We start from the raw sequence: 27290 nt of genomic DNA, 5'->3' as shown, positions 1-27290 counted from the left end.
TTAAATGTTTTTTTGTTGTATATATATATATATTCCAAAAACATAGTTGAACATTATAGTTTAAATAATCTTTAATTTTATAACAAATACAAAATAGTTATAATTAGTGTTATATGATACTGAATATCTTGGTATGAAAAATATATATCTATATATAATTTAAATATAGATACCTAAAATATAGTTGTATTTAAGTATATTAAAATATAGGTATGTATATTTATTTTGTTGGATCGTTAATTGTGTTAGAAAATATCTAATTGAATAAATGAACTTTGCATATTATATACATATATGTATATAAATGAATTAGTTTAAGCTTATTACCACAAGTTATGGCTGTTGGTAAATACTTGTAGTATGTGTTTTACACAATGAATAAGAAAAATTTTAATTTTGATCTTGATCTTAATCTTAATCTGAGTTAGAGTTGTTATGATAATATTCTCAAACCCAAAAACTAAACTCTGTACGCTCGACGATCAGCATTACGTATGGAATTAGCAAGACATAGAGCAAATATAATACCAACGAGTTCAATGCCGGCAATTCCTAGAGCAATACCACCAAGCAGCTTTCCAGCAAATTCAAAGAAAATTGCTACATTCTCTGAGCATCCACTCTTATATGGATGTTCATTACAAAATTGTTGTTTAGGTTGCTGCAAATTTAATGGACAGCAGCTTAATGGAATTGAACCATTAAATCCTGGTCTTGAGGAAGAGAAATCTCCAGGTCCATCAACACCACAACAACTCAGCTGTAATAATTAAATATACAACATTATTATTAAACTCTAAAATTCTACAATATATAATTATTATTATTATTATTATTATTTACAGCAGTTTGAACAACATCTATGAATATCCGATCTTGTTTTTTACTCTCATTCCAGTAATCATTGAAAATTTCACCATAAGTCTGGTCAAATGATTTTCTATCAAATCCTTTTAATTTAATAAAAGCGAAAATTGCAATACCAATTTGAATAACTAAAATCGTTAGAAGCAGGACGGCAAACTGTTTATTAAATAAAATAAAATTCATTAAATATAAGAATATAAGAAAAAAAAAAAAAAAAAAAATATTTAAAATTATAAATATTACTTACAGTAACAGTCATACAATGACTTTCTCTAATGGCACCGCAGCATCCGAAAAATGCAATTACAAAAATTACAATCCCAATAACAATAATAGCAATTACTGGAAACATAACATTTTCTTGCATCTCAGTTGACAAATCTTTAATATTCAAATGAACAATTACTCCAGGAATTATAAGTGCTAGGCCACATAGCTATAACAAATGTATATATATCATTAATAATATGTGTATTATTCATGCATTCAAAGTTTGTGCTTGCAATTGCAAATGCAAAGCACAAGCATTTTGTCATTGCCGTTGTTGCTATTACTGCAGTTACTCTTATTTTTATGATCACAAGAGCTAAATATAAATAAGTATGGATGTGGTGAATATATACATATACATACACCGGTTAGGTGGGAAATAGCACTTGTTTATTGTACTTGGTACTATACTATATCTTGTTTTATTATAATTTTTAAAACTCTGTTACCAATATTGGTTACAAATATATATATCGACTCATCAATTGTTAACAAAAAACTATAATTTATATATGCAAATAAAATGATGATAATAATAATAATAAAAGTTTTGTCATTGACAAAAGTTGAGAAAGAGAGAGAAGTCAAGGTCAATGTAATTTAACACTTATTCTCTGTATTATAGTTTGTTAGTATTGTATTGCAACAACAATTTTAGACGCTTTGCAATATATTTTTATATATATTATATCTTTAGATAAGATAAATAAAAAAAAATATTTTCATCCTCCTCCCACTTAAAATAAATTTATATTTATGAGTTTATAATTGAATAATTTATAAAAATATCATAAATATTTTAACTAAAAATGAGTGTAATATTCCGGATAATAAAAATATTATAGATTATTAAATAAAGTTGATATTGACAAATAAATAAAAGCAGTTTATAATAAGTCATGATGATGATGATTTAAAATATTTATTATTTATGATAAACGAAAAAACTCACAGAAAATATAAAATTGAAGATAAATAGTAGCCATCTGATACATCCTATAGCACAGGACATTTTTTATTTATTTTTTGACCGCTTAGTTTTAAATAACTAATATAACGAGATATTATATTTTGCGTATATGATAAGATTAATTATCTACTGCGACTAGATGCTGTTCACCACGAAATAAAACTCACTTGACTATTTGTAGACCTACGTGATTATACTAGTTGTAATATTGTATGTATCGGATCTACTTGGTTCGTTGGTTCTACTTTAGTTTGCTTGCATCGTCGTCATCGTCATCGTCGTAGTTTCATCTTCATCCTCATCATCCTCATCATCAACATATATAATCTTTCTCTCTTTTGCTTTGTGATGAACAACATTATGTATTACCACCACCACCACCACCATCACAATAACAATTTCCCCCATCGGTTTCTATTGCACTCATTTTTATACCACACAAGTCTTACGTCATCATCAGATAGAACGCATGTCCTTGGATGATTATTCGTATTATATATACATATTTAAACTTGCGATTAATAGTCACCACATTTATATATCATCATGCGTTTATATCATTGTAAAATAAATAGTATGTATTTTTTTTTTCTATTTGCATTCGGAAATTATGAAGAATTTACAAATAAAAATCATTTCTAAGAATAATTTTTTAATAATTATAAGATAGTAAATCGCTGGACAAAAATTTAGTTTTACTTAAAAATAAAATTTCATTTACAAGATAAAACTATTTTAAATTTTGCTATATTTATATATTTTTAACGGTAAAATCTATCAACCGGTCTTTTTTCTTTTACGTATATGCTTCATAGGCGTCTATTTAATTTTTTCATTCTTTCTTTATGAAATAATCTCATTAAATATTTATTAAAAAAATGCATAATACATATGGATATAAAGAAAAACAGTTTTAAATATACTTACTGTAAATATAAAGTTGAAAATGAAAAGTAAATACTTGATAGTACTTTCTCCACAATTCATGATTGATATTTTTTTTTAATTCTTTTACACACACACTATTTTTTTAAAACAAATAATAATAACGGTTTCAATACGATTCAATAGTTAGTAATAGATTAAGTAGGTTTAATTTATCTCGTGTATATGACAAATAATAGTCAGATTCGGCAGAATTATACTGGTATACTGGTAGTGTTTGTGGTATGTCACGATAACTGACGACAACGTCACGATTGGTCACGATCTCGAATCCCAGTGATTTTTTACCACTCTTCAACTCTTCAGTCTTCAGTCTGTTGATTCTTTACCATACCATACTACCACTGTTACTCTATTCTGTATTGTGTTATTGTGTATCGTATACTGTAATGTACCTACATATATAGCTATAATATAGTATATATATTATATGCCGCACAATACTTTTTAATGGCAAAAAATATCTCATATTTACTTTATTGTTATTTACATTATTCAATTCTTCATATAAATATACATATATTAACTTTGGAAATTCCCTATCCCCCCTTTACTATTTATATATTTTACCATGCTAATTTTCTTTACTATTATTATCATCATCTTGTAATTATTGCGTGTATATATTATATTGTTGCTTTAGTTTTTATTGTTGTGTTATCTGTATATTGATCATCTCATGAGTAATAATTCTACGTTTTAGATGAGATTATTTTTTATAGATTACCAAAATTATGTGATTCATAAAACCAGATAACAAAAAACATGTAATGACATCATCGTAATACCAAAAGCACCATCAGCGATAAGATGAATAAGATTTAAAATAAAGTTTATATTACTGAGATTTAATGAATTTAAAAAAAATTTAACTATAAAGATAGTATAAATAAAAAATAATAGTATTTATATTAAAATAATATATCGTTTGATTTAGCACTAATTTGTAATATAAGTATCTGTAAGTGGAGCTGAAGGTTTTTGCATATTACATTCAATTCGTTTTGATTCATGTATTTTCTTGATAATTTTAATGCAACAAATTATACTTGTAATAATTAAAATCTGAAATAAATAAAAATATTATTAATTAACATTTATATTATTATATTTATACACTGTAAAAATATTACAGAGTAAATGCGGATCGAATGATTTTTCATTTATTTTATATTGTAGTTGGAGTAAAGATTACTTTGAGGAAAAGTTTTATTAATATATTACAGATTAAAAATAAAATTTAAAGTTTTTATAGCGTATATGAATTATTTTACCTGTATAATAACTGTACAAAGGATTAATAAAAAAATATGAAAAAGTATTGAACGGATCGAATGTATTGCTAAATGCCAGCATTCTTTTCCATATATATATTCGCATATACTTCTTGATTCATTATTTAGTCTTTTAAAATTACAACAAAACCAAGAAGTTAATTCTTCCAATTCCGATGTTGACGTTTCATTATATCCACAACAAATTAACTTAAACAAAAAATAATAATAACTATAACGAAATAATTTATTGTTTTTATTACCTTTATTTTATCTGGATTATTATTAAATAATGATGACTGTAGAAAACTTTGTTTTATACTAAATTTAGGTACTGCCAATGTTTTTTTTAAACCCGTTAATAATAACGTGCCCAATTTTTCATGTATTATCAGTACCCATATACCAGTGGTAACTTTTATAATAAAGATTAATATAATAGTTGACAAAAACTGTATATATTTAAGTAAAAGAAAAAAAAATTTTATATAAACATTAATAAAATTTAATCGACGATTATTATATTTAAATATTATTATTTTCTTACCGTCATTATTTGTCGAAAATTATATTTATAGTCAATAATATACCAAAAATATATAGAAAATGCAAATATTATTATTCCTATAATAATTAATATAATTGCAGATGATGATGATCCTTTAACATAATCAAGTAGTAAAGTGTCATTACTAGAAGTGAGATAATTATGATCGTGTAGTTGATAAATAAAAAAACTACTTATTGTACAAATTATTAAACCTAAAATCTGTGTAACCATTGGAAAAAAATAATTATTTATATATATTTATAAAATATCACAATATATATGAATAATAAAACTTACTCCGAGCAAAATAAAGCAACTCAAAAGTACGTAACGTAAGCAAAAATAACTTGGAGTCATGTTAACATGTATATTTATAAATTTTCACTTTGCTCTTGTTGTTTTACTGTGGGTTATTAATTTAAAAAATAACACTTAATAAACTTTTGCCCAAATCTATATTATTTATATCAATAATTAGTTAATATAACAAATTATTCATCATATATAATTGAATACATTTCGGTGTAAAAAAGTTGCGTCTTGAACGCACATATGTAACATGTACAAGTGCTGATCGAATTTAAATTTATTTATATTTAGAATTGCTGTGGTACATATATATCTATACTAGCAAAAGCTTGTGTATATGTTGAGTTTGCATTTTGCATGTAAAGAAAATGAAAATTAAATATGTAAAATAATCACTCATAGAATTTATAATACATTATTTTTATGAATAAAAATTTCAAATAATTATAATAATAGTACAAACAAGATTGTTTTTACTTTTCTTCATTGTTCAATTGTATACAATTTTAAAAATTACTTATAAAGTTACATACTAGACATGCGGTGGCGCTGTACGCGACTTCTGATTCCTCCTAATAGAGTGAGATCTAGAGTACATACCTCGAGATGGCACTGTTATGTACTACTGTCATAAAAAAAAAGTAACAACACGGTGCCATAATGGAAAAAAAAAAATAATAATTAATAAATAAATAAATAACTGCATAGGCTGCATAGTTAATTGTTAGATTATGTACAGTTCATATGTGTGTTGAATTATGACTCGTCATTGACAATAAATTTTATTGAAAATTAAGAAAAGAAAAAAATAAATTTATATTCATGCTTAAATAGGTATGTATTATATATTGATACCAGAATATTATAATATATATATAAATTTGAGGTGATAAATATTATTTTTATAATTAATAACTTTATTTATTGCAGATAATATGCCAATGTTATTGAGTATTTTATCATTATAAAATAAATTTTTAAAAATGTCTGATGATAATTTAAATGAAAATCCATTTGTTGGTTTATTTCCTACACCCAATGAAGCTGCGTTTTTTTTATCTGAAGCAACTTCAACGACTATTAATACATCATTAGTGACTACGACAACAACAACAACAACAACAATATTAACAGATTCACCACCGACATCATCATTAGTACCATCGGAAACAATTAATCAGTCCGTTTCAAACTCGAGTATTCACCAAGAAAATAATTTTAATTTAATTGATTGTTTTGAAAATAAACATAATGATAATATTAAACCTATTATTGATCCTGATAGTAAATTAAATGATGACGTTTTAAAAGAAAAAATAACAAATGAAATAATTGAACAAGTTTTTGGTTTGATTTTAAATCATAAAACTCGATCGAGTTCAACTAATAAACAGTTGGTGTCGGTAGACAGTGATGATATTGAAAATGGTATCTTTGAACGTCTTACATTACTTGATATTCAAGCCAAGTTAGTTCCAATTAAAAAACAAATAATTACTGATCCTCATTTTATTCAACCAGAAGTTATTTCATATCTTTTTGAGTGTTACTGTAGACTTGAAAGAATACACAAAGACAATGATTCAGTTGACAAAAAATTTTTAGATGACACTATAAATTATCTTAAAAAAATAACATTAAGATCTGTAGGTACAGCTTTGCAACCCGATATTTTTCAAGATCAAGAGGTATTATTAAAATTTTTTTTTTTTTTTTTTCAATTATAGTGATAGAAATAATAATTATATATATACATATATTTTGTTTTTATTTGTTATAGATTCATACTCAATATATAAGATTATTTATGGACGATTCGATATTAACTCAAGTTGAAAAATTTACCCAAGAATTATCAGTTATAATAATGATAGATTATCCTGAAGATTATCAAAATATTTTCACGTCATCTTTTAAACCAATATTGGAAATAATCAATAATCAAGTTGTTTCAAGTAATCTTATAGTATTTCGTAATTATTGGTTTAATGTTTTACAAACTTTTTCAAATATTGAGCCTCTTGCTGAAATGTTTATCAGCTACTGTACTCCTATAACATTATCATTATCATCATCATCATCGTCATTAACAAATAATAATCAAGGTTCTGCTTATGGAAATACTTTATTAGGTAATTTATTATCATTAAGTTGCTTACCAAAAACATTTAGTGGATCTTTTGATTTTTTTAATGATAAACCATTAATTCAACCAACAATAACTACAACTGAAAGTAATATTTGGACGGCAACAGATGCTCTTTGTGAATCATTATATAAGATAATGCATTCTTTACTTAAATGTTCAGTACAAGTAAGACATTTGACACTTGATTGGTTGGGTAAATGTTTGCAAGCAAACGCTAGTCGTGGAAAGCTTTGGAATAATTCACAAATAACTATGGGTAATAATGGTTTATCACCTTTAGTTGTTTCTGATGGTTTTATGTTAAATCTTGGCAATGTTTTATTACGATTATGTCAACCATTTTGTACATTAAAAAAAATTCCAAAAATTGATCCAACGTATTGTGCAGCAGCAGTTGAATCACTAAATGAAGATGAAAGACGTACAAGAGGTATACATTTAGTGGGAATAAATAAAGAAACATGTTTAATACCTTCAACATCATCATCTGATCATGATAATACTAATAATAATGAATGTAAAAAAAAATATAAGAGTACTTTAATAAGTGATAATTTTGGATTTATCACTGAATGTTTTTATTTCACCCATCGATCATTAGATTTGGGTTATCGTATTGTTCTTGATAAATTAATGAAAACAAATCAAGAATTAGGACGAATACAACGAATATATAATGATGCACAGTCAAGTCCAAATTCTCAAGTATTTCAAATAATAACTCAACGTATGGAAATGGAAATGACTAAATATTTATCATATCGTGCTAGTTTATTATCTCCAGCAATGTTAAATCTTCTTGCTAAATTTCATGCAACTACTGCTTTTTGGTTAATGCAAGTTATTGTTGACATTCCTAATAATGACAATGATAATGATGATACTGTTGCTACTACTTCTACTACTACTACTACTACTACTACTGATGATGATAATGATGATAATAATAAAAAAAAGAAAAAAACAAGTTATAATTTATTGGAACAAGAACCAAAACCTATAACATTCCCACTTCCAGAGACTGTACCAGAAACTTTGAAATATATACCAGAATTTATTTTAGAAAATACAATAGGATTTATTTGTTTTTTACGTCGTTTTAATCCAAACATATTTGAAGAACAGGGTGAAAATTTTTTAAATCCTATATTAACTGAAATAATTGTTTTAATGGAATCACCAAAACGATTATTTAATCCTCATCTTCGTGCACAATTAGCAGAAACACTTGAAGCTCTATTACCAAATTCAACACCATTGTCTTACAAAAGTATAAATGATAATGGAGATAATGTAGATAATGATAATGGTGTTGTTATTTTTGATTATGATGATGATGATAATGATATTGATGATGATTATCATAATAGTAGTTATTCTCAACGTCAACGACGACAACAACAACAACAACAACAACAATTATCAACACTTGGAACATTTAATAGAGAAAAATTATTTATAAATCATCCTCATTGTAAAGAAATAGTTAAAAATCTTATTGAGGTTTTTGTAAGTATTGAAATGACTGGTCAAAGTGTACAATTTGAACAAAAATTTAATTATCGTCGTCCAATGTATACTGTAATGAAATATTTATGGAAAATAAAACAACATCGTGATAATTTTAAATATCTTGCTAAAGAAGCTGAAGATAATATGGAAGCTGTTAATCCACCATTATTTTTACGTTTTATAAATCTTTTAATGAATGATGCTGTATTTTTATTAGACGAAGCATTATCAAATATGGCACAATTGAAAAAAATGTTGAGGGATAGAGAAAATGGAGAATGGGATAAATTACCAGCTCATGAACGTGATCAACAAATAAATAATCTTAATCATATTGGTATGATTGCACGTTTTGATAATATTCTTGGACGTGAAACAATATCAACATTAAAAATGTTAACATCCGAAATAAAATCAATTTTTTGTCATTCAACAATGGTTGATCGTATTGCATCAATGCTTAATTATTTATTATTTGAATTAGTTGGACCAAATAAAAAAAATTTTAAAGTTAAAGACCAAAAAGAATATGAATTTAAACCAGCAAAATTAGTTTTAAATATATGTGTTATATACATTAATCTTGGAACAAATGATAATTTCACCCTTGCGGTATCACAAGATGGACGATCATATCGTAATAATTTATTTCAACTTGCTAATGATGTTCTTTTACGTATTGGTGGTATAAGTATTTTAGATAATTTAGATAAATTTTCTATAAGAGTTGCTAATGCTGCGGCTATTAAAAAACAAGAAGAAGAAATTCTTACAGATGCACCTGATGAATTTTTAGATCCAATAATGTCAACATTGATGATTGATCCTGTTATATTACCATCTTCAAAAATATCAGTAGATCGTCAAACAATTGCGAGGTAAATAATTTTCTTGATTTAAAATAATATTTTTTTTTTCAATTATTATTATTTTTTAGACATCTATTGAGTGATCAAACTGATCCATTTAATCGTTCACCACTCACAATGGATATGGTTAAATCAGATGTAAATCTTCGTAATAGAATTCAAGAATGGATAACATCTAAAAAACAATCAAGTTCTTCATCCTCGTTACCATCTTCATCATAAATTATAATTAAAACAAAAAAAAAAAATAATAATATATATTCAAGTTAATTTAGTATGGATAAATTCAAATGACATAATCATTTTTTCAGTAATGTAAATGCAACAAAAATAAAAATTAATAAATAGTTGAAATTATTATAAATAAAAAAGAGAGGTAAAAGTTTAAAAACAATATGTATAGTTTTTTTTTTTATTTCATTTTAAAAACACACATTTAAATTAAAAAAAAAAAAAAAATACTGAATTAGTATAAATATTTAAAAATATGTAAATACAAATATAATAATTTTTTTTTTTATAATTACCAAATTGTGGTTTAAAAAAAATTACATTAAAAATGTTGAAGGTAAACACACATTATGTAGATTTGTGATATGAGTGTGTAAAACTTGAAAAAAGAAATTTTTTTATTATGACAAGTTGATAAAATTGGTTTGTATTAAATTAAAATAATAGTGATTTTTATAACGATAAAAATTAAAAATTAATCGAGAGCATCTTTAAGCTGATTTAAATCTTTGACGAACCATTTAGATCCATTTTTAACACTTTCTCTAATAACATTACCACCAAATCCAATAAATGCATCCGCTGGTGGAGAAGCTTCTAAATCAGTAGCACCATCTCCCACATGTACAATTGTTTTAAGATTATATTTTTCTTTTAACCTTTTGATAACTTTAGCTTTACCACCAGTTTTAGCTGTTAATTCATTTTCATCGAATCCAGCAAATTCACCTTTATTATATGTATATAATATGTTATTTAAATAATAGATAGATAATATATATATATGTATATGTAATAAATATTATACAAACCAGTGAAAAAAAATTTAAGTCGATTAGCAAAAATATGATCTGGAGATATATTTAATTGGGCAGCTACTGGTGATATTAAGCAACGAAATCCACCAGATATTAAAAATACTTTTTTATTTTTTTCGTGTAATTTATCAATTAATTCTCTAAAAATTTAATGAATAAAAAAATAATAACTATTGTTAAATATATATAATTACAATAATAAATAACATGTTTAATTATTATTACTTGATTCCTGGTGTGAGTTTTGGTGGATGAAATCTTATTAAGTCTTTTATTTGTTCTAAATTTGGTTGTATTATATTGAGCCGTACTGCTAGTGATTGTTGAAAAGTCATATTCCCTTGCATAGCTTTCTTAGTTCTATAATAACAACAATAATAATCATTATTATTAATATTTTTATCACATTCGATCATGTAAAATTATAAGAATTAGTTTTTATTTCATATATATATATTTTTCTGTATTATGACTCAATAATGTTTTAATCGGCAAATAAATAACAAGTTTAGAAATTTAACAGCAAATGTCATCATATTATACAATTATTATTACAAAATCAAAATTAAAATGATAATTTTTCAGCATTTTATAAGATGATTATTAACGTCATAATTATTCATTTAATTGAAATAATATATAACTTTTTTTTTATCAGTATATCAGAAACAGAAATGATATGATAATATATGAGTGTATTAATATTTAGTTAGTTGCGAAACGTAAGAAAGTCAAATAATATATTATAATTAAACTGAAAAATTATTAATATCGATAAATTAAAAAGTATACTTTTATATTTTTAAATTTTAGATGAAACTAGTATGAATGATAGCGTTTATTTGAACCTGGTTGAAATTTATTTCAATATAAAAAATATTATAAGCTTATAATAAAATTATGCAGATATCTTTAACTGATACTGAAATTTATATGTCGATTTAATGAAAAAAACTTACAATTCGGTTACTTGATCTCCTTTACCACAGAATTTAGCAAGTTCATCAATCCCTTCCTCACGTATTACAGTTGAGTCAACATCAAATGATACAGCATCACAATTTCTCCAAATCATTTTAATATCTTCAATAGTCGTCATTTTTTTTTTATCTAATAATCTTAATGATGACGATAATAAATAAACCTGTCTATAACAATAATTATTGTTGATCTGATAGTTGATGTTTTTATGTATGCTGTTATAAAAAAAATTAATTTTGTTATATAGATGATACTTGAAGTTGATTAATGGACTAAAAGTAATTCTGTATAATCGTCGGAACCTGAACCACATTAATAAATGGTAGCGTGTTAGCTCATACAGATAGAATGTAGTAGTGTTGTGTGTGTGTGTGTGTGTGTGTACATGTGTGTGCATATGTGGTGGGATGGTGGAGTATGTAATCCCAGTTACTCCTACTCTACTCATTCTACTCTCTTTCTTTCTAGTTAATATAACTTTAAGCTATTAGAGAGTTTGAAAAACTAACTTGTGTTTAATGTTATTTTATAGAATACGTATATTATTATTATCATTATTATACCATGGTACAAACATATTAATATCGCTCTCTTATACTTTTTTATAAATGATTTTATTATCGTTAATCGCTAAAAGATTGAGCAGAATATAATTGCCACCGTATTTGACACTTGAAACGTATTTCCTTTAATTAAAAAACAGAACAGTTTTAATTATGAAAGGTTTATGAATATCAAAGTGTATATGATCAGATAATTATAATAGTCAAGGTCATTTGGTGATGATAAATTTATCACTCACCGGCCAAACTCTATTAGGTTTATTATCTTTTTAGATTATACGAAAAAAAAAAAAACTACAGTCTTTGATATTCTTAAAATTTACTTGAAATCGTATAGGTATATATATACATTAAATGTAGATTTTAATGTTTGTACTTATCATGATTCATGAATTTTGAGAGATAAGATATCGTATAAAGATATATAATTATATATAATAATAGGTGTCAAAGGACCAGCGGTGAAAAATTTTTAATTTATTTATATAACTAAAAGTAGGACAGTAAAGATGTGACGATGAGTATTAAAGAGTATTAAGAATATAATAAGTAAATTGTACATACGTATGAGTAATAAATAGTAAGCATGAATACATAATACATAAAATCTTAAGTATATATTGAAAATAAATAGTTTTGTGTAATAAATGCCACGGTATCGTCAAGGTCTCATATATATATATATATATATCTATCATTGATACTGTAATAAACAAATGTCTTTATTACTACTAGTACTATTAGTGGCGATGATGATGATAATGATATTTAAACCATCAATAAAACCAAGGGTATTCCTTTCTCCTTTAAATCGTCCATTATTGAGTGCGTATAAATATATATACCATTAAGAAGTAATGAGCATTACTCTCTTCAAGTCTCTAAACGTGTGTATTATAAAAAAATTCTATTAATAGTTTTCAGTCTTTATAAAACTAAGTATTATATTAAATAACTAATTAAATTTAAAAAACTTGTAGATTAATGATTAAAAAAATTTGTTAAACAAATTTGGTATTATGGTATAAATGTAATGAGATAATTCAAAACATTGAAAAAGTTGAATGTATAAAAGTTACTCTTGTATTAAACTTATAATCGATATTAAAATGATTAAATTAAATGATAAAATTGTAGTAGCAACAGTTGTAAATATAATATATTTATTATTATGTAAATTTGACAAAGTTGTAGTTGTTGCGGAAAAAACTAAAATAATTAATACGTCTGATAGTGGGAAATCAACAATTGTTGATAGTAATAATAATAGCAATAATATTAGTGGAAATGGTGATAATAAAAAAATCCTAGTAGTTAAAAGTATACCTGGTTACCCAGGGTTAAGAAGTGATGTTTATGAAATATATATGGAACCTTATGATTTTGTAAGTATACACATAATAAAAATAATAGTCGAATTAAATTGTATAATATTTTGAGTACAAAAATTTATTAATGAAATTTGATTAAAATATTACAGCAAATTGGTATAAAAGCAATCGCAGAAATAAAAGATTATGAAGACAATGGAACTCCTAAAATTAATGGACCTAAAGGAAAAATAATGCTTAAACAATTGAATAATGGTATTGAAATAATAGGAACAATAAAAGGACTTGACTCTGGATTGTATAGATTATATATAAATGAAAAAGGACAACTTTATATGGGATGTAAATCTAGTGGCATGGAATACAACCCGTATACGGTAACAATATTTTAATTAATATTTTGATAGGAATATAAAATATCAAATCTATGTTATATACGTACATGTATAATTTATTGATTGTCAGTAAAAAAATACTTATTAATGTAAAATTAAAATAAAGGTGACGAATAAAGAAGGGCCACATAATAAGGTTGATCCACTGCAAAATTTCGGTTACCTTGGTGATATAAGAGTCGATAACGACAAGAATAATGAACCAACTGAAATAAATATGATGAACAATTATTTAACTATAAGTGGAGTAAGAGGAGCTGTTGGACGTACCCTAGTAATTGAGAAGATTATTGATAACGAAAACCAAGAACGTATTCCAGAAATAAAATATGTAGCATGCGGTATAATTGGGTACGCATAAATGTATATTGGAAATGTTAAAGAAAAAGAAAAAATTATTGTTTACAGTTACTTATCACATAATGCTTGCCATAAGTTGTTATTCAATAAGCATATCGTTTAAATTTATTTAGATATTATTAACTGGAAAAATATGACTTGTCAAGTGTTGGCTTGAAACTGTAAAAATTAAAAACGAAATCAAGACAATCACAATAACATCAATAATAACTGTTATAAAAAAGTATCTAAATGATTAATTAATAAGAAAAAAAAAATAAACAAATAATAATAAACATGTGAATGTTTTGTGATGAAAATTGTATTTTAATGTAAATTGTATTCCCTTATTAGAAAATAGGAATCGTGAAGATTAAAAACGATTAGTTTCACTTCGTGTTCACGACTAAAGTTTCAATTCGAGTCAGATTATATCGAAATGTACAAAAACTTTAACTTATTTAATACCGTAAGAGGGGCAGTGGAGTTTCTGTCCATCAAGGTCATGATAATACCGCTATACTATTCCCGTGCTCTTCCTGAAAATTTAATTACGATTTAAAGGCAATTGTGAGAAATCCTGATTTATCCTAATATTTCCTCATTTGGATTTTAATGTAATTTCTTAGGACTTTCTATGGTTTCTTCCATTAGAGGACACGGTAATGAAGATAAAATGTTTTTAGTGTAATGGGTTATTACCAAAAGGAGCAAAGTTAAGTGCCATTCTTCATAGAGAATTCTAAGAAAGAGCAATTTTCGTGTTTTGTCAATTTCCATAAACGCCACTTTTTGTGTTCTTCACCACACCCTACTACTCCAAGGATCCGACTTTCTCGAAAAGTTGGTAGAGTAGGTAGAATATTAGCGAAAACTTTCCAAGTGTCGCAAAATACGCATGGGGCCGAAAGCCCCATGCTAGAGGGCAGACAGCGCTCAGATATGGCAGCGCTCCTATAGTATACGCACTTAAATTACAGAGACACACCAAGTTGAAAAATAACTGCCCACCAACTTTACCCACCGCTAGGAAACAGTCGACATTCTCTACATTACCACCAGTAAGAAACTTGCTGACATTCCCACCTGACTGACTGGGGTAAGTACCAGACGGTTCTTACTTTACCACCAGCAAGTGAGTTACCACCGACTTGTAAGGTCCAATAACAGGTTGTAGTCCGTTATAGAATAGCATAACAGCGTTAATGCGGATGAGACAGCGTTCAGGTAGGTCAAGTCTGTACAATTCGTCCAGTTATGAACTTTTTTCGTTCATTATGACGTCCTCTAGTAAAAGAGACCCTAAAAAAACTTTAGAAAAATTCATTTATTGAGTTCAGATCCATATCGGGATAAATAAGGATGAATTAACATAAATGAGGATGAGGCTGTCCATGTCTTCCTATAAAGAGTGGCCAGTAACTTTGCTTCTATTACTTATATGGGCATGAACTCGAAAAATAAATTTTTCTCAGGACTTTATGGGGCTTTCCCTACTAGAGGACACTATAATGAACAAAAAACGTTTATATTATGATGAGGTATTCCCAACAGGAGCAAAGTTAGAGGCCACTCTACAGAAAATGATCTACGACCATCTCCACCCATGTCCACCCATGTCCACCCTCCCTCATATGGGCCTGAACTCGAAAAATAAATTTTTCTCAGGACCTTATGGGGCTTTCCCTACTAGAGGATATCATAATGAACAAAAAACGTTTATATTATGATGAGTTATTCCCAACAGGAGCAAAGTTAGAGGCCACTCTACAGAAAATCATCTCCACCCATCTCCACCCATGTCCACCCATGTCCACCCTCCCTCATATGGGCATAAAAACGAAAAATAAATTTTTCTCAGGACTTTTTGTGGTCTTTCCTACTACAGGACACTATACAGAACAAAAAACGTTTATATTATGATGAGTTATTCCCAACAGGGCAAAAGTTACGGGCTACTCTTCATCAGAATACATAGTGGCATATCCACCCATCTCCACCCATGTCCACCCATCCTTATATGAGTGAAAACTGAAAAATAAAATTTTTCTCAGGACTTTTTGTGGTCTATCCTACTACAGGACACCATAAGGAACAAAAAACGTTCATATTATGATGAGTTATTCCCAACAGGGCAAAAGTTACGGGCTACTCTTCATCAGAATACATAGTGGCATCTCCACCCATCTCCACCCATGTCCACCCATCCTTATATGGGTCGAAACTCAAAAAATAAATTTTTCTCAGGACTTTTTGTGGTCTATCCTACTACAGGACAACATAAGGAACAAAAAACGTTTATATTTTGATGGGTTATTTCCAACAGGGCAAAAGTTACGGGCTACTCTTCATCAGAATAAATAGTGGCATCTCCACCCATCTCCACCCATGTCCCACATCCTTATATGGGTCGAAACTCAAAAAATAAATTTTTCTCAGGACTTTTTGTGGTCTATCCTGCTACAGGACACCATAAGGAACAAAAAACGTTTATATTGTGTTGGGTTATTCCCAACAGGGCAAAAGTTAAGGGCTACTCTTCATCAGAATACATAGTGGCATCTCCACCCATCTCCACCCATGTCCACCCATCCTTATATGGGTCGAAACTCAAAAAATAAATTTTTCTCAGGACTTTTTGTGGTCTATCCTACTACAGGACAACATAAGGAACAAAAAACGTTTATATTTTGATGGGTTATTTCCAACAGGGCAAAAGTTACGGGCTACTCTTCATCAGAATAAATAGTGGCATCTCCACCCATCTCCACCCATGTCCCACATCCTTATATGGGTCGAAACTCAAAAAATAAATTTTTCTCAGGACTTTTTGTGGTCTATCCTGCTACAGGACACCATAAGGAACAAAAAACGTTTATATTGTGTTGGGTTATTCCCAACAGGGCAAAAGTTAAGGGCTACTCTTCATCAGAATACATAGTGGCATCTCCACCCATCTCCACCCATGTCCACCCATGCTTATATGAGTAAAAACTAAAAAATCAAAATTTTCTCAGGACTTTTTGCGGTCTATCCTACTACAGGACACCATAAGGAACAAAAAACGTTTATATTTTGATGGGTTATTTCCAACAGGGCAAAAGTTACGGGCTACTCTTCATCAGAATAAATAGTGGCATCTCCACCCATCTCCACCCATGTCCCACATCCTTATATGGGTCGAAACTCAAAAAATAAATTTTTCTCAGGACTTTTTGTGGTCTATCCTGCTACAGGACACCATAAGGAACAAAAAACGTTTATATTGTGTTGGGTTATTCCCAACAGGGCAAAAGTTAAGGGCTACTCTTCATCAGAATACATAGTGGCATCTCCACCCATCTCCACCCATGTCCACCCATGCTTATATGAGTAAAAACTAAAAAATCAAAATTTTCTCAGGACTTTTTGCGGTCTATCCTACTACAGGACACCATAAGGAACAAAAAACGTTTATATTATGATGAGTTATTCCCAACAGGGCAAAAGTTACGGGCTACTCTTCATCAGAATACATAGTGGCATCTCCACCCATCTCCACCCATGTCCACCCATGCTTATATGAGTAAAAACTAAAAAATCAAAATTTTCTCAGGACTTTTTGCGGTCTATCCTACTACAGGACACCATAAGGAACAAAAAACGTTTATATTATGATGAGTTATTTCCAACAGGGCAAAAGTTACGGGCGATTCTTCGAAAAAATACATAGTGGCATCTCCACCCATCTCCACCCATGTCCACCCATGCTTATATGAGTAAAAACTAAAAAATCAAAATTTTCTCAGGACTTTTTGCGGTCTATCCTACTACAGGACACCATAAGGAACAAAAAACGTTTATATTATGATGAGTTATTCCCAACAGGGCAAAAGTTACGGGCTACTCTTCATCAGAATACATAGTGGCATCTCCACCCATCTCCACCCATGTCCACCCATGCTTATATGAGTAAAAACTAAAAAATCAAAATTTTCTCAGGACTTTTTGCGGTCTATCCTACTACAGGACACCATAAGGAACAAAAAACGTTTATATTATGATGAGTTATTCCCAACAGGGCAAAAGTTACGGGCTACTCTTCATCAGAATACATAGTGGCATCTCCACCCATCTCCACCCATGTCCACCCATGCTTATATGAGTAAAAACTAAAAAATCAAAATTTTCTCAGGACTTTTTGCGGTCTATCCTACTACAGGACACCATAAGGAACAAAAAACGTTTATATTATGATGAGTTATTCCCAACAGGGCAAAAGTTACGGGCTACTCTTCATCAGAATACATAGTGGCATCTCCACCCATCTCCACCCATGTCCACCCATCCTTATATGGGTCGAAACTCAAAAAATAAATTTTTCTCAGGACTTTTTGTGGTCTATCCTACTACAGGACACCATAAGGAACAAAAAACGTTTATATTATGATGAGTTATTTCCAACAGGGCAAAAGTTACGGGCGATTCTTCGAAAAAATACATAGTGGCATCTCCACCCATCTCCACCCATGTCCACCCATCCTTATATGGGTCGGAACTCAAAAAATAAATTTTTCTCAGGACTTGTTGTGGTCTATCCTACTACAGGACACCATAAGGAACAAAAAACGTTTATATTATGATAAGATATTCCCAACAGGGCAAAAGTTACGGGCTACTCTTCATCAGAATACATAGTGGCATCTCCACCCATCTCCACCCATGTCCACCCATCCTTATATGGGTCGAAACTCAAAAAATAAATTTTTCTCAGGACTTTTTGTGGTCTATCCTACTACAGGACACCATAAGGAACAAAAAACGTTTATATTATGATGAGTTATTCCCAACAGGGCAAAAGTTACGGGCGACTCTTCGAAAAAATACATAGTGGCATCTCCACCCATCTCCAACCATGTCCACCCATCCTTATATGGGTCGGAACTCAAAAAATAAATTTTTCTCAGGACTTGTTGTGGTCTATCCTACTACAGGACACCATAAGGAACAAAAAACGTTTATATTATGATAAGATATTCCCAACAGGGCAAAAGTTACGGGCTACTCTTCATCAGAATACATAGTGGCATCTCCACCCATCTCCACCCATGTCCACCCATCCTTATATGAGTGAAAACTAAAAAATAAAATTTTTCTCAGGACTTTTTGTGGTCTATCCTACTACAGGACACCATAAGGAACAAAAAACGTTTATATTATGATGAGTTATTCCCAACAGGGCAAAAGTTACGGGCTACTCTTCATCAGAATACATAGTGGCATCTCCACCCATCTCCACCCATGTCCACCCATCCTTATATGGGTCGGAACTCAAAAAATAAATTTTTCTCAGGACTTTTTGTGGTCTATCCTACTACAGGACACCATAAGGAACAAAAAACGTTTATATTATGATAAGATATTCCCAACAGGGCAAAAGTTACGGGCTACTCTTCATCAGAATACATAGTGGCATATCCACCCATCTCCACCCATGTCCACCCATCCTTATATGAGTGAAAACTGAAAAATAAAATTTTTCTCAGGACTTTTTGTGGTCTATCCTACTACAGGACACCATAAGGAACAAAAAACGTTCATATTATGATGAGTTATTCCCAACAGGGCAAAAGTTACGGGCTACTCTTCATCAGAATACATAGTGGCATCTCCACCCATCTCCACCCATGTCCACCCATCCTTATATGGGTCGAAACTCAAAAAATAAATTTTTCTCAGGACTTTTTGTGGTCTATCCTACTACAGGACAACATAAGGAACAAAAAACGTTTATATTTTGATGGGTTATTTCCAACAGGGCAAAAGTTACGGGCTACTCTTCATCAGAATAAATAGTGGCATCTCCACCCATCTCCACCCATGTCCCACATCCTTATATGGGTCGAAACTCAAAAAATAAATTTTTCTCAGGACTTTTTGTGGTCTATCCTGCTACAGGACACCATAAGGAACAAAAAACGTTTATATTGTGTTGGGTTATTCCCAACAGGGCAAAAGTTAAGGGCTACTCTTCATCAGAATACATAGTGGCATCTCCACCCATCTCCACCCATGTCCACCCATCCTTATATGGGTCGAAACTCAAAAAATAAATTTTTCTCAGGACTTTTTGTGGTCTATCCTACTACAGGACAACATAAGGAACAAAAAACGTTTATATTTTGATGGGTTATTTCCAACAGGGCAAAAGTTACGGGCTACTCTTCATCAGAATAAATAGTGGCATCTCCACCCATCTCCACCCATGTCCCACATCCTTATATGGGTCGAAACTCAAAAAATAAATTTTTCTCAGGACTTTTTGTGGTCTATCCTGCTACAGGACACCATAAGGAACAAAAAACGTTTATATTGTGTTGGGTTATTCCCAACAGGGCAAAAGTTAAGGGCTACTCTTCATCAGAATACATAGTGGCATCTCCACCCATCTCCACCCATGTCCACCCATGCTTATATGAGTAAAAACTAAAAAATCAAAATTTTCTCAGGACTTTTTGCGGTCTATCCTACTACAGGACACCATAAGGAACAAAAAACGTTTATATTATGATGAGTTATTCCCAACAGGGCAAAAGTTACGGGCTACTCTTCATCAGAATACATAGTGGCATCTCCACCCATCTCCACCCATGTCCACCCATGCTTATATGAGTAAAAACTAAAAAATCAAAATTTTCTCAGGACTTTTTGCGGTCTATCCTACTACAGGACACCATAAGGAACAAAAAACGTTTATATTTTGATGGGTTATTTCCAACAGGGCAAAAGTTACGGGCTACTCTTCATCAGAATAAATAGTGGCATCTCCACCCATCTCCACCCATGTCCCACATCCTTATATGGGTCGAAACTCAAAAAATAAATTTTTCTCAGGACTTTTTGTGGTCTATCCTGCTACAGGACACCATAAGGAACAAAAAACGTTTATATTGTGTTGGGTTATTCCCAACAGGGCAAAAGTTAAGGGCTACTCTTCATCAGAATACATAGTGGCATCTCCACCCATCTCCACCCATGTCCACCCATGCTTATATGAGTAAAAACTAAAAAATCAAAATTTTCTCAGGACTTTTTGCGGTCTATCCTACTACAGGACACCATAAGGAACAAAAAACGTTTATATTATGATGAGTTATTCCCAACAGGGCAAAAGTTACGGGCTACTCTTCATCAGAATACATAGTGGCATCTCCACCCATCTCCACCCATGTCCACCCATGCTTATATGAGTAAAAACTAAAAAATCAAAATTTTCTCAGGACTTTTTGCGGTCTATCCTACTACAGGACACCATAAGGAACAAAAAACGTTTATATTATGATGAGTTATTTCCAACAGGGCAAAAGTTACGGGCGATTCTTCGAAAAAATACATAGTGGCATCTCCACCCATCTCCACCCATGTCCACCCATGCTTATATGAGTAAAAACTAAAAAATCAAAATTTTCTCAGGACTTTTTGCGGTCTATCCTACTACAGGACACCATAAGGAACAAAAAACGTTTATATTATGATGAGTTATTCCCAACAGGGCAAAAGTTACGGGCTACTCTTCATCAGAATACATAGTGGCATCTCCACCCATCTCCACCCATGTCCACCCATGCTTATATGAGTAAAAACTAAAAAATCAAAATTTTCTCAGGACTTTTTGCGGTCTATCCTACTACAGGACACCATAAGGAACAAAAAACGTTTATATTATGATGAGTTATTCCCAACAGGGCAAAAGTTACGGGCTACTCTTCATCAGAATACATAGTGGCATCTCCACCCATCTCCACCCATGTCCACCCATGCTTATATGAGTAAAAACTAAAAAATCAAAATTTTCTCAGGACTTTTTGCGGTCTATCCTACTACAGGACACCATAAGGAACAAAAAACGTTTATATTATGATGAGTTATTCCCAACAGGGCAAAAGTTACGGGCTACTCTTCATCAGAATACATAGTGGCATCTCCACCCATCTCCACCCATGTCCACCCATCCTTATATGGGTCGAAACTCAAAAAATAAATTTTTCTCAGGACTTTTTGTGGTCTATCCTACTACAGGACACCATAAGGAACAAAAAACGTTTATATTATGATGAGTTATTTCCAACAGGGCAAAAGTTACGGGCGATTCTTCGAAAAAATACATAGTGGCATCTCCACCCATCTCCACCCATGTCCACCCATCCTTATATGGGTCGGAACTCAAAAAATAAATTTTTCTCAGGACTTGTTGTGGTCTATCCTACTACAGGACACCATAAGGAACAAAAAACGTTTATATTATGATAAGATATTCCCAACAGGGCAAAAGTTACGGGCTACTCTTCATCAGAATACATAGTGGCATCTCCACCCATCTCCACCCATGTCCACCCATCCTTATATGGGTCGAAACTCAAAAAATAAATTTTTCTCAGGACTTTTTGTGGTCTATCCTACTACAGGACACCATAAGGAACAAAAAACGTTTATATTATGATGAGTTATTCCCAACAGGGCAAAAGTTACGGGCGACTCTTCGAAAAAATACATAGTGGCATCTCCACCCATCTCCAACCATGTCCACCCATCCTTATATGGGTCGGAACTCAAAAAATAAATTTTTCTCAGGACTTGTTGTGGTCTATCCTACTACAGGACACCATAAGGAACAAAAAACGTTTATATTATGATAAGATATTCCCAACAGGGCAAAAGTTACGGGCTACTCTTCATCAGAATACATAGTGGCATCTCCACCCATCTCCACCCATGTCCACCCATCCTTATATGAGTGAAAACTAAAAAATAAAATTTTTCTCAGGACTTTTTGTGGTCTATCCTACTACAGGACACCATAAGGAACAAAAAACGTTTATATTATGATGAGTTATTCCCAACAGGGCAAAAGTTACGGGCTACTCTTCATCAGAATACATAGTGGCATCTCCACCCATCTCCACCCATGTCCACCCATCCTTATATGGGTCGGAACTCAAAAAATAAATTTTTCTCAGGACTTTTTGTGGTCTATCCTACTACAGGACACCATAAGGAACAAAAAACGTTTATATTATGATAAGATATTCCCAACAGGGCAAAAGTTACGGGCTACTCTTCATCAGAATACATAGTGGCATCTCCACCCATCTCCACCCATGTCCACCCATCCTTATATGGGTCGGAACTCAAAAAATAAATTTTTCTCAGGACTTTTTGTGGTCTATCCTACTACAGGACACCATAAGGAACAAAAAACGTTTATATTATGATAAGATATTCCCAACAGGGCAAAAGTTACGGGCTACTCTTCATCAGAATACATAGTGGCATCTCCACCCATCTCCACCCATGTCCACCCATGCTTATATGAGTAAAAACTAAAAAATAAAAATTTTCTCAGGACTTTTTGCGGTCTATCCTACTACAGGACACCATAAGGAACAAAAAACGTTTATATTATGATGAGATATTCCCAACAGGGCAAAAGTTACGGGCTACTCTTCATCAGAATACATAGTGGCATCTCCACCCATCTCCACCCATGTCCACCCATCCTTATATGGGTCGAAACTCAAAAAATAAATTTTTCTCAGGACTTTTTGTGGTCTATCCTACTACAGGACACCATAAGGAACAAAAAACGTTCATATTATGATAAGTTATTCCCAACAGGGCAAAAGTTACGGGCTACTCTTCATCAGAATACATAGTGGCATCTCCACCCATCTCCACCCATGTCCACCCATGCTTATATGAGTAAAAACTAAAAAATCAAAATTTTCTCAGGACTTTTTGCGGTCTATCCTACTACAGGACACCATAAGGAACAAAAAACGTTTATATTATGATGAGTTATTCCCAACAGGGCAAAAGTTACGGGCTACTCTTCATCAGAATACATAGTGGCATCTCCACCCATCTCCACCCATGTCCACCCATGCTTATATGAGTAAAAACTAAAAAATCAAAATTTTCTCAGGACTTTTTGCGGTCTATCCTACTACAGGACACCATAAGGAACAAAAAACGTTTATATTATGATGAGTTATTCCCAACAGGGCAAAAGTTACGGGCTACTCTTCATCAGAATACATAGTGGCATCTCCACCCATCTCCACCCATGTCCACCCATCCTTATATGAGTAAAAACTAAAAAATCAAAATTTTCTCAGGACTTTTTGCGGTCTATCCTACTACAGGACACCATAAGGAACAAAAAACGTTTATATTATGATGAGATATTCCCAACAGGGCAAAAGTTACGGGCTACTCTTCATCAGAATACATAGTGGCATCTCCACCCATCTCCACCCATGTCCACCCATCCTTATATGGGTCGAAACTCAAAAAATAAATTTTTCTCAGGACTTTTTGTGGTCTATCCTACTACAGGACACCATAAGGAACAAAAAACGTTCATATTATGATAAGTTATTCCCAACAGGGCAAAAGTTACGGGCTACTCTTCATCAGAATACATAGTGGCATCTCCACCCATCTCCACCCATGTCCACCCATGCTTATATGAGTAAAAACTAAAAAATCAAAATTTTCTCAGGACTTTTTGCGGTCTATCCTACTACAGGACACCATAAGGAACAAAAAACGTTTATATTATGATGAGTTATTCCCAACAGGGCAAAAGTTACGGGCTACTCTTCATCAGAATACATAGTGGCATCTCCACCCATCTCCACCCATGTCCACCCATGCTTATATGAGTAAAAACTAAAAAATCAAAATTTTCTCAGGACTTTTTGCGGTCTATCCTACTACAGGACACCATAAGGAACAAAAAACGTTTATATTATGATGAGTTATTCCCAACAGGGCAAAAGTTACGGGCTACTCTTCATCAGAATACATAGTGGCATCTCCACCCATCTCCACCCATGTCCACCCATCCTTATATGGGTCGAAACTCAAAAAATAAATTTTTCTCAGGACTTTTTGTGGTCTATCCTACTACAGGACACCATAAGGAACAAAAAACGTTTATATTATGATGAGTTATTTCCAACAGGGCAAAAGTTACGGGCGATTCTTCGAAAAAATACATAGTGGCATCTCCACCCATCTCCACCCATGTCCACCCATCCTTATATGGGTCGGAACTCAAAAAATAAATTTTTTTCAGGACTTGTTGTGGTCTATCCTACTACAGGACACCATAAGGAACAAAAAACGTTTATATTTTGATGGGTTATTTCCAACAGGGCAAAAGTTACGGGCTACTCTTCATCAGAATAAATAGTGGCATCTCCACCCATCTCCACCCATGTCCCACATCCTTATATGGGTCGAAACTCAAAAAATAAATTTTTCTCAGGACTTTTTGTGGTCTATCCTGCTACAGGACACCATAAGGAACAAAAAACGTTTATATTGTGTTGGGTTATTCCCAACAGGGCAAAAGTTAAGGGCTACTCTTCATCAGAATACATAGTGGCATCTCCACCCATCTCCACCCATGTCCACCCATGCTTATATGAGTAAAAACTAAAAAATCAAATTTTTCTCAGGACTTTTTGTGGTCTTTCCTACTACAGGACACTATACAGAACAAAAAACGTTTATATTATGATGAGTTATTCCCAACAGGGCAAAAGTTACGGGCTACTCTTCATCAGAATACATAGTGGCATATCCACCCATCTCCACCCATGTCCACCCATCCTTATATGAGTGAAAACTGAAAAATAAAATTTTTCTCAGGACTTTTTGTGGTCTATCCTACTACAGGACACCATAAGGAACAAAAAACGTTCATATTATGATGAGTTATTCCCAACAGGGCAAAAGTTACGGGCTACTCTTCATCAGAATACATAGTGGCATCTCCACCCATCTCCACCCATGTCCACCCATGCTTATATGAGTAAAAACTAAAAAATCAAAATTTTCTCAGGACTTTTTGCGGTCTATCCTACTACAGGACACCATAAGGAACAAAAAACGTTTATATTATGATGAGTTATTCCCAACAGGGCAAAAGTTACGGGCTACTCTTCATCAGAATACATAGTGGCATCTCCACCCATCTCCACCCATGTCCCACATCCTTATATGGGTCGAAACTCAAAAAATAAATTTTTCTCAGGACTTTTTGTGGTCTATCCTGCTACAGGACACCATAAGGAACAAAAAACGTTTATATTGTGTTGGGTTATTCCCAACAGGGCAAAAGTTAAGGGCTACTCTTCATCAGGATACATAGTGGCATCTCCACCCATCTCCACCCATGTCCACCCATCCTTATATGAGTGAAAACTGAAAAATAAAATTTTTCTCAGGACTTTTTGTGGTCTATCCTACTACAGGACACCATAAGGAACAAAAAACGTTCATATTATGATGAGTTATTCCCAACAGGGCAAAAGTTACGGGCTACTCTTCATCAGAATACATAGTGGCATCTCCACCCATCTCCACCCATGTCCACCCATCCTTATATGGGTCGAAACTCAAAAAATAAATTTTTCTCAGGACTTTTTGTGGTCTATCCTACTACAGGACACCATAAGGAACAAAAAACGTTCATATTATGATAAGTTATTCCCAACAGGGCAAAAGTTACGGGCTACTCTTCATCAGAATACATAGTGGCATCTCCACCCATCTCCACCCATGTCCACCCATGCTTATATGAGTAAAAACTAAAAAATCAAAATTTTCTCAGGACTTTTTGCGGTCTATCCTACTACAGGACACCATAAGGAACAAAAAACGTTTATATTATGATGAGTTATTCCCAACAGGGCAAAAGTTACGGGTTACTCTTCATCAGAATACGTAGTGGCATCTCCACCCATCTCCACCCATGTCCACCCATGCTTATATGAGTAAAAACTAAAAAATCAAAATTTTCTCAGGACTTTTTGCGGTCTATCCTACTACAGGACACCATAAGGAACAAAAAACGTTTATATTATGAT

At 31.4% G+C, this 27290-nt stretch overlaps 5 protein-coding genes across 7 annotated transcripts; 2 read left to right on the top strand and 3 right to left on the bottom strand.

The window, feature by feature from the left end:
- Positions 1-205: 205 nt before the first annotated feature.
- On the bottom strand, positions 206-3290 carry LOC130664850 (CD63 antigen-like). 2 transcript variants are annotated; one of them, XM_057464990.1, is made up of 4 exons: positions 3035-3290; positions 1115-1303; positions 844-1023; positions 206-760 (listed from the first exon to the last, which is right to left on the bottom strand). In XM_057464990.1, the coding sequence occupies exons 1-4, from the start codon at positions 3092-3094 to the stop codon at positions 461-463; spliced, it is 729 nt and encodes a 242-aa protein (XP_057320973.1). In that variant the 5' UTR covers positions 3095-3290; the 3' UTR covers positions 206-460. The 2 variants fall into 2 exon arrangements, with proteins under 2 accessions (XP_057320973.1, XP_057320972.1); XM_057464989.1 differs by lacking the exon at positions 3035-3290 and adding an exon at positions 2090-2401.
- A 179-nt stretch (positions 3291-3469) lies between these two features.
- Positions 3470-5471, bottom strand: LOC130664848 (uncharacterized). Its single transcript, XM_057464985.1, has 5 exons — positions 5174-5471; positions 4874-5095; positions 4590-4778; positions 4327-4536; positions 3470-4117 (listed from the first exon to the last, which is right to left on the bottom strand). The coding sequence occupies exons 1-5, from the start codon at positions 5231-5233 to the stop codon at positions 3992-3994; spliced, it is 807 nt and encodes a 268-aa protein (XP_057320968.1). The 5' UTR covers positions 5234-5471; the 3' UTR covers positions 3470-3991.
- A 355-nt stretch (positions 5472-5826) lies between these two features.
- LOC130664842 (ubiquitin conjugation factor E4 A) lies at positions 5827-10679 on the top strand. The gene is made up of 4 exons (XM_057464978.1): positions 5827-6019; positions 6116-6873; positions 6966-9724; positions 9784-10679. The coding sequence occupies exons 2-4, from the start codon at positions 6169-6171 to the stop codon at positions 9935-9937; spliced, it is 3618 nt and encodes a 1205-aa protein (XP_057320961.1). The 5' UTR covers positions 5827-6019; positions 6116-6168; the 3' UTR covers positions 9938-10679.
- On the bottom strand, positions 10422-12098 carry LOC130664847 (phosphoserine phosphatase). The gene is made up of 4 exons (XM_057464984.1): positions 11724-12098; positions 10990-11124; positions 10759-10904; positions 10422-10675 (listed from the first exon to the last, which is right to left on the bottom strand). The coding sequence occupies exons 1-4, from the start codon at positions 12056-12058 to the stop codon at positions 10422-10424; spliced, it is 870 nt and encodes a 289-aa protein (XP_057320967.1). The 5' UTR covers positions 12059-12098.
- Positions 12099-12248: 150 nt separating this feature from the next.
- On the top strand, positions 12249-14692 carry LOC130664849 (superoxide dismutase [Cu-Zn]-like). 2 transcript variants are annotated; one of them, XM_057464988.1, is made up of 4 exons: positions 12249-12312; positions 13497-13693; positions 13789-14016; positions 14141-14692. In XM_057464988.1, exons 1-4 carry the CDS (start codon positions 12264-12266, stop codon positions 14393-14395), a joined length of 729 nt encoding a protein of 242 aa, XP_057320971.1. In that variant the 5' UTR covers positions 12249-12263; the 3' UTR covers positions 14396-14692. The 2 variants fall into 2 exon arrangements, with proteins under 2 accessions (XP_057320971.1, XP_057320969.1); XM_057464986.1 differs by lacking the exon at positions 12249-12312 and adding an exon at positions 12543-13195 and having other exon boundaries at positions 13289-13693.
- The last annotated feature ends 12598 nt before the right edge of the window (positions 14693-27290 follow it).

This window comes from Microplitis mediator, chromosome 3, assembly GCF_029852145.1.
Source record: "Microplitis mediator isolate UGA2020A chromosome 3, iyMicMedi2.1, whole genome shotgun sequence".
In the NCBI taxonomy this organism is placed as follows: domain Eukaryota; kingdom Metazoa; phylum Arthropoda; class Insecta; order Hymenoptera; family Braconidae; genus Microplitis; species Microplitis mediator.
This window is presented reverse-complemented; position numbering and strand designations above follow the sequence as displayed.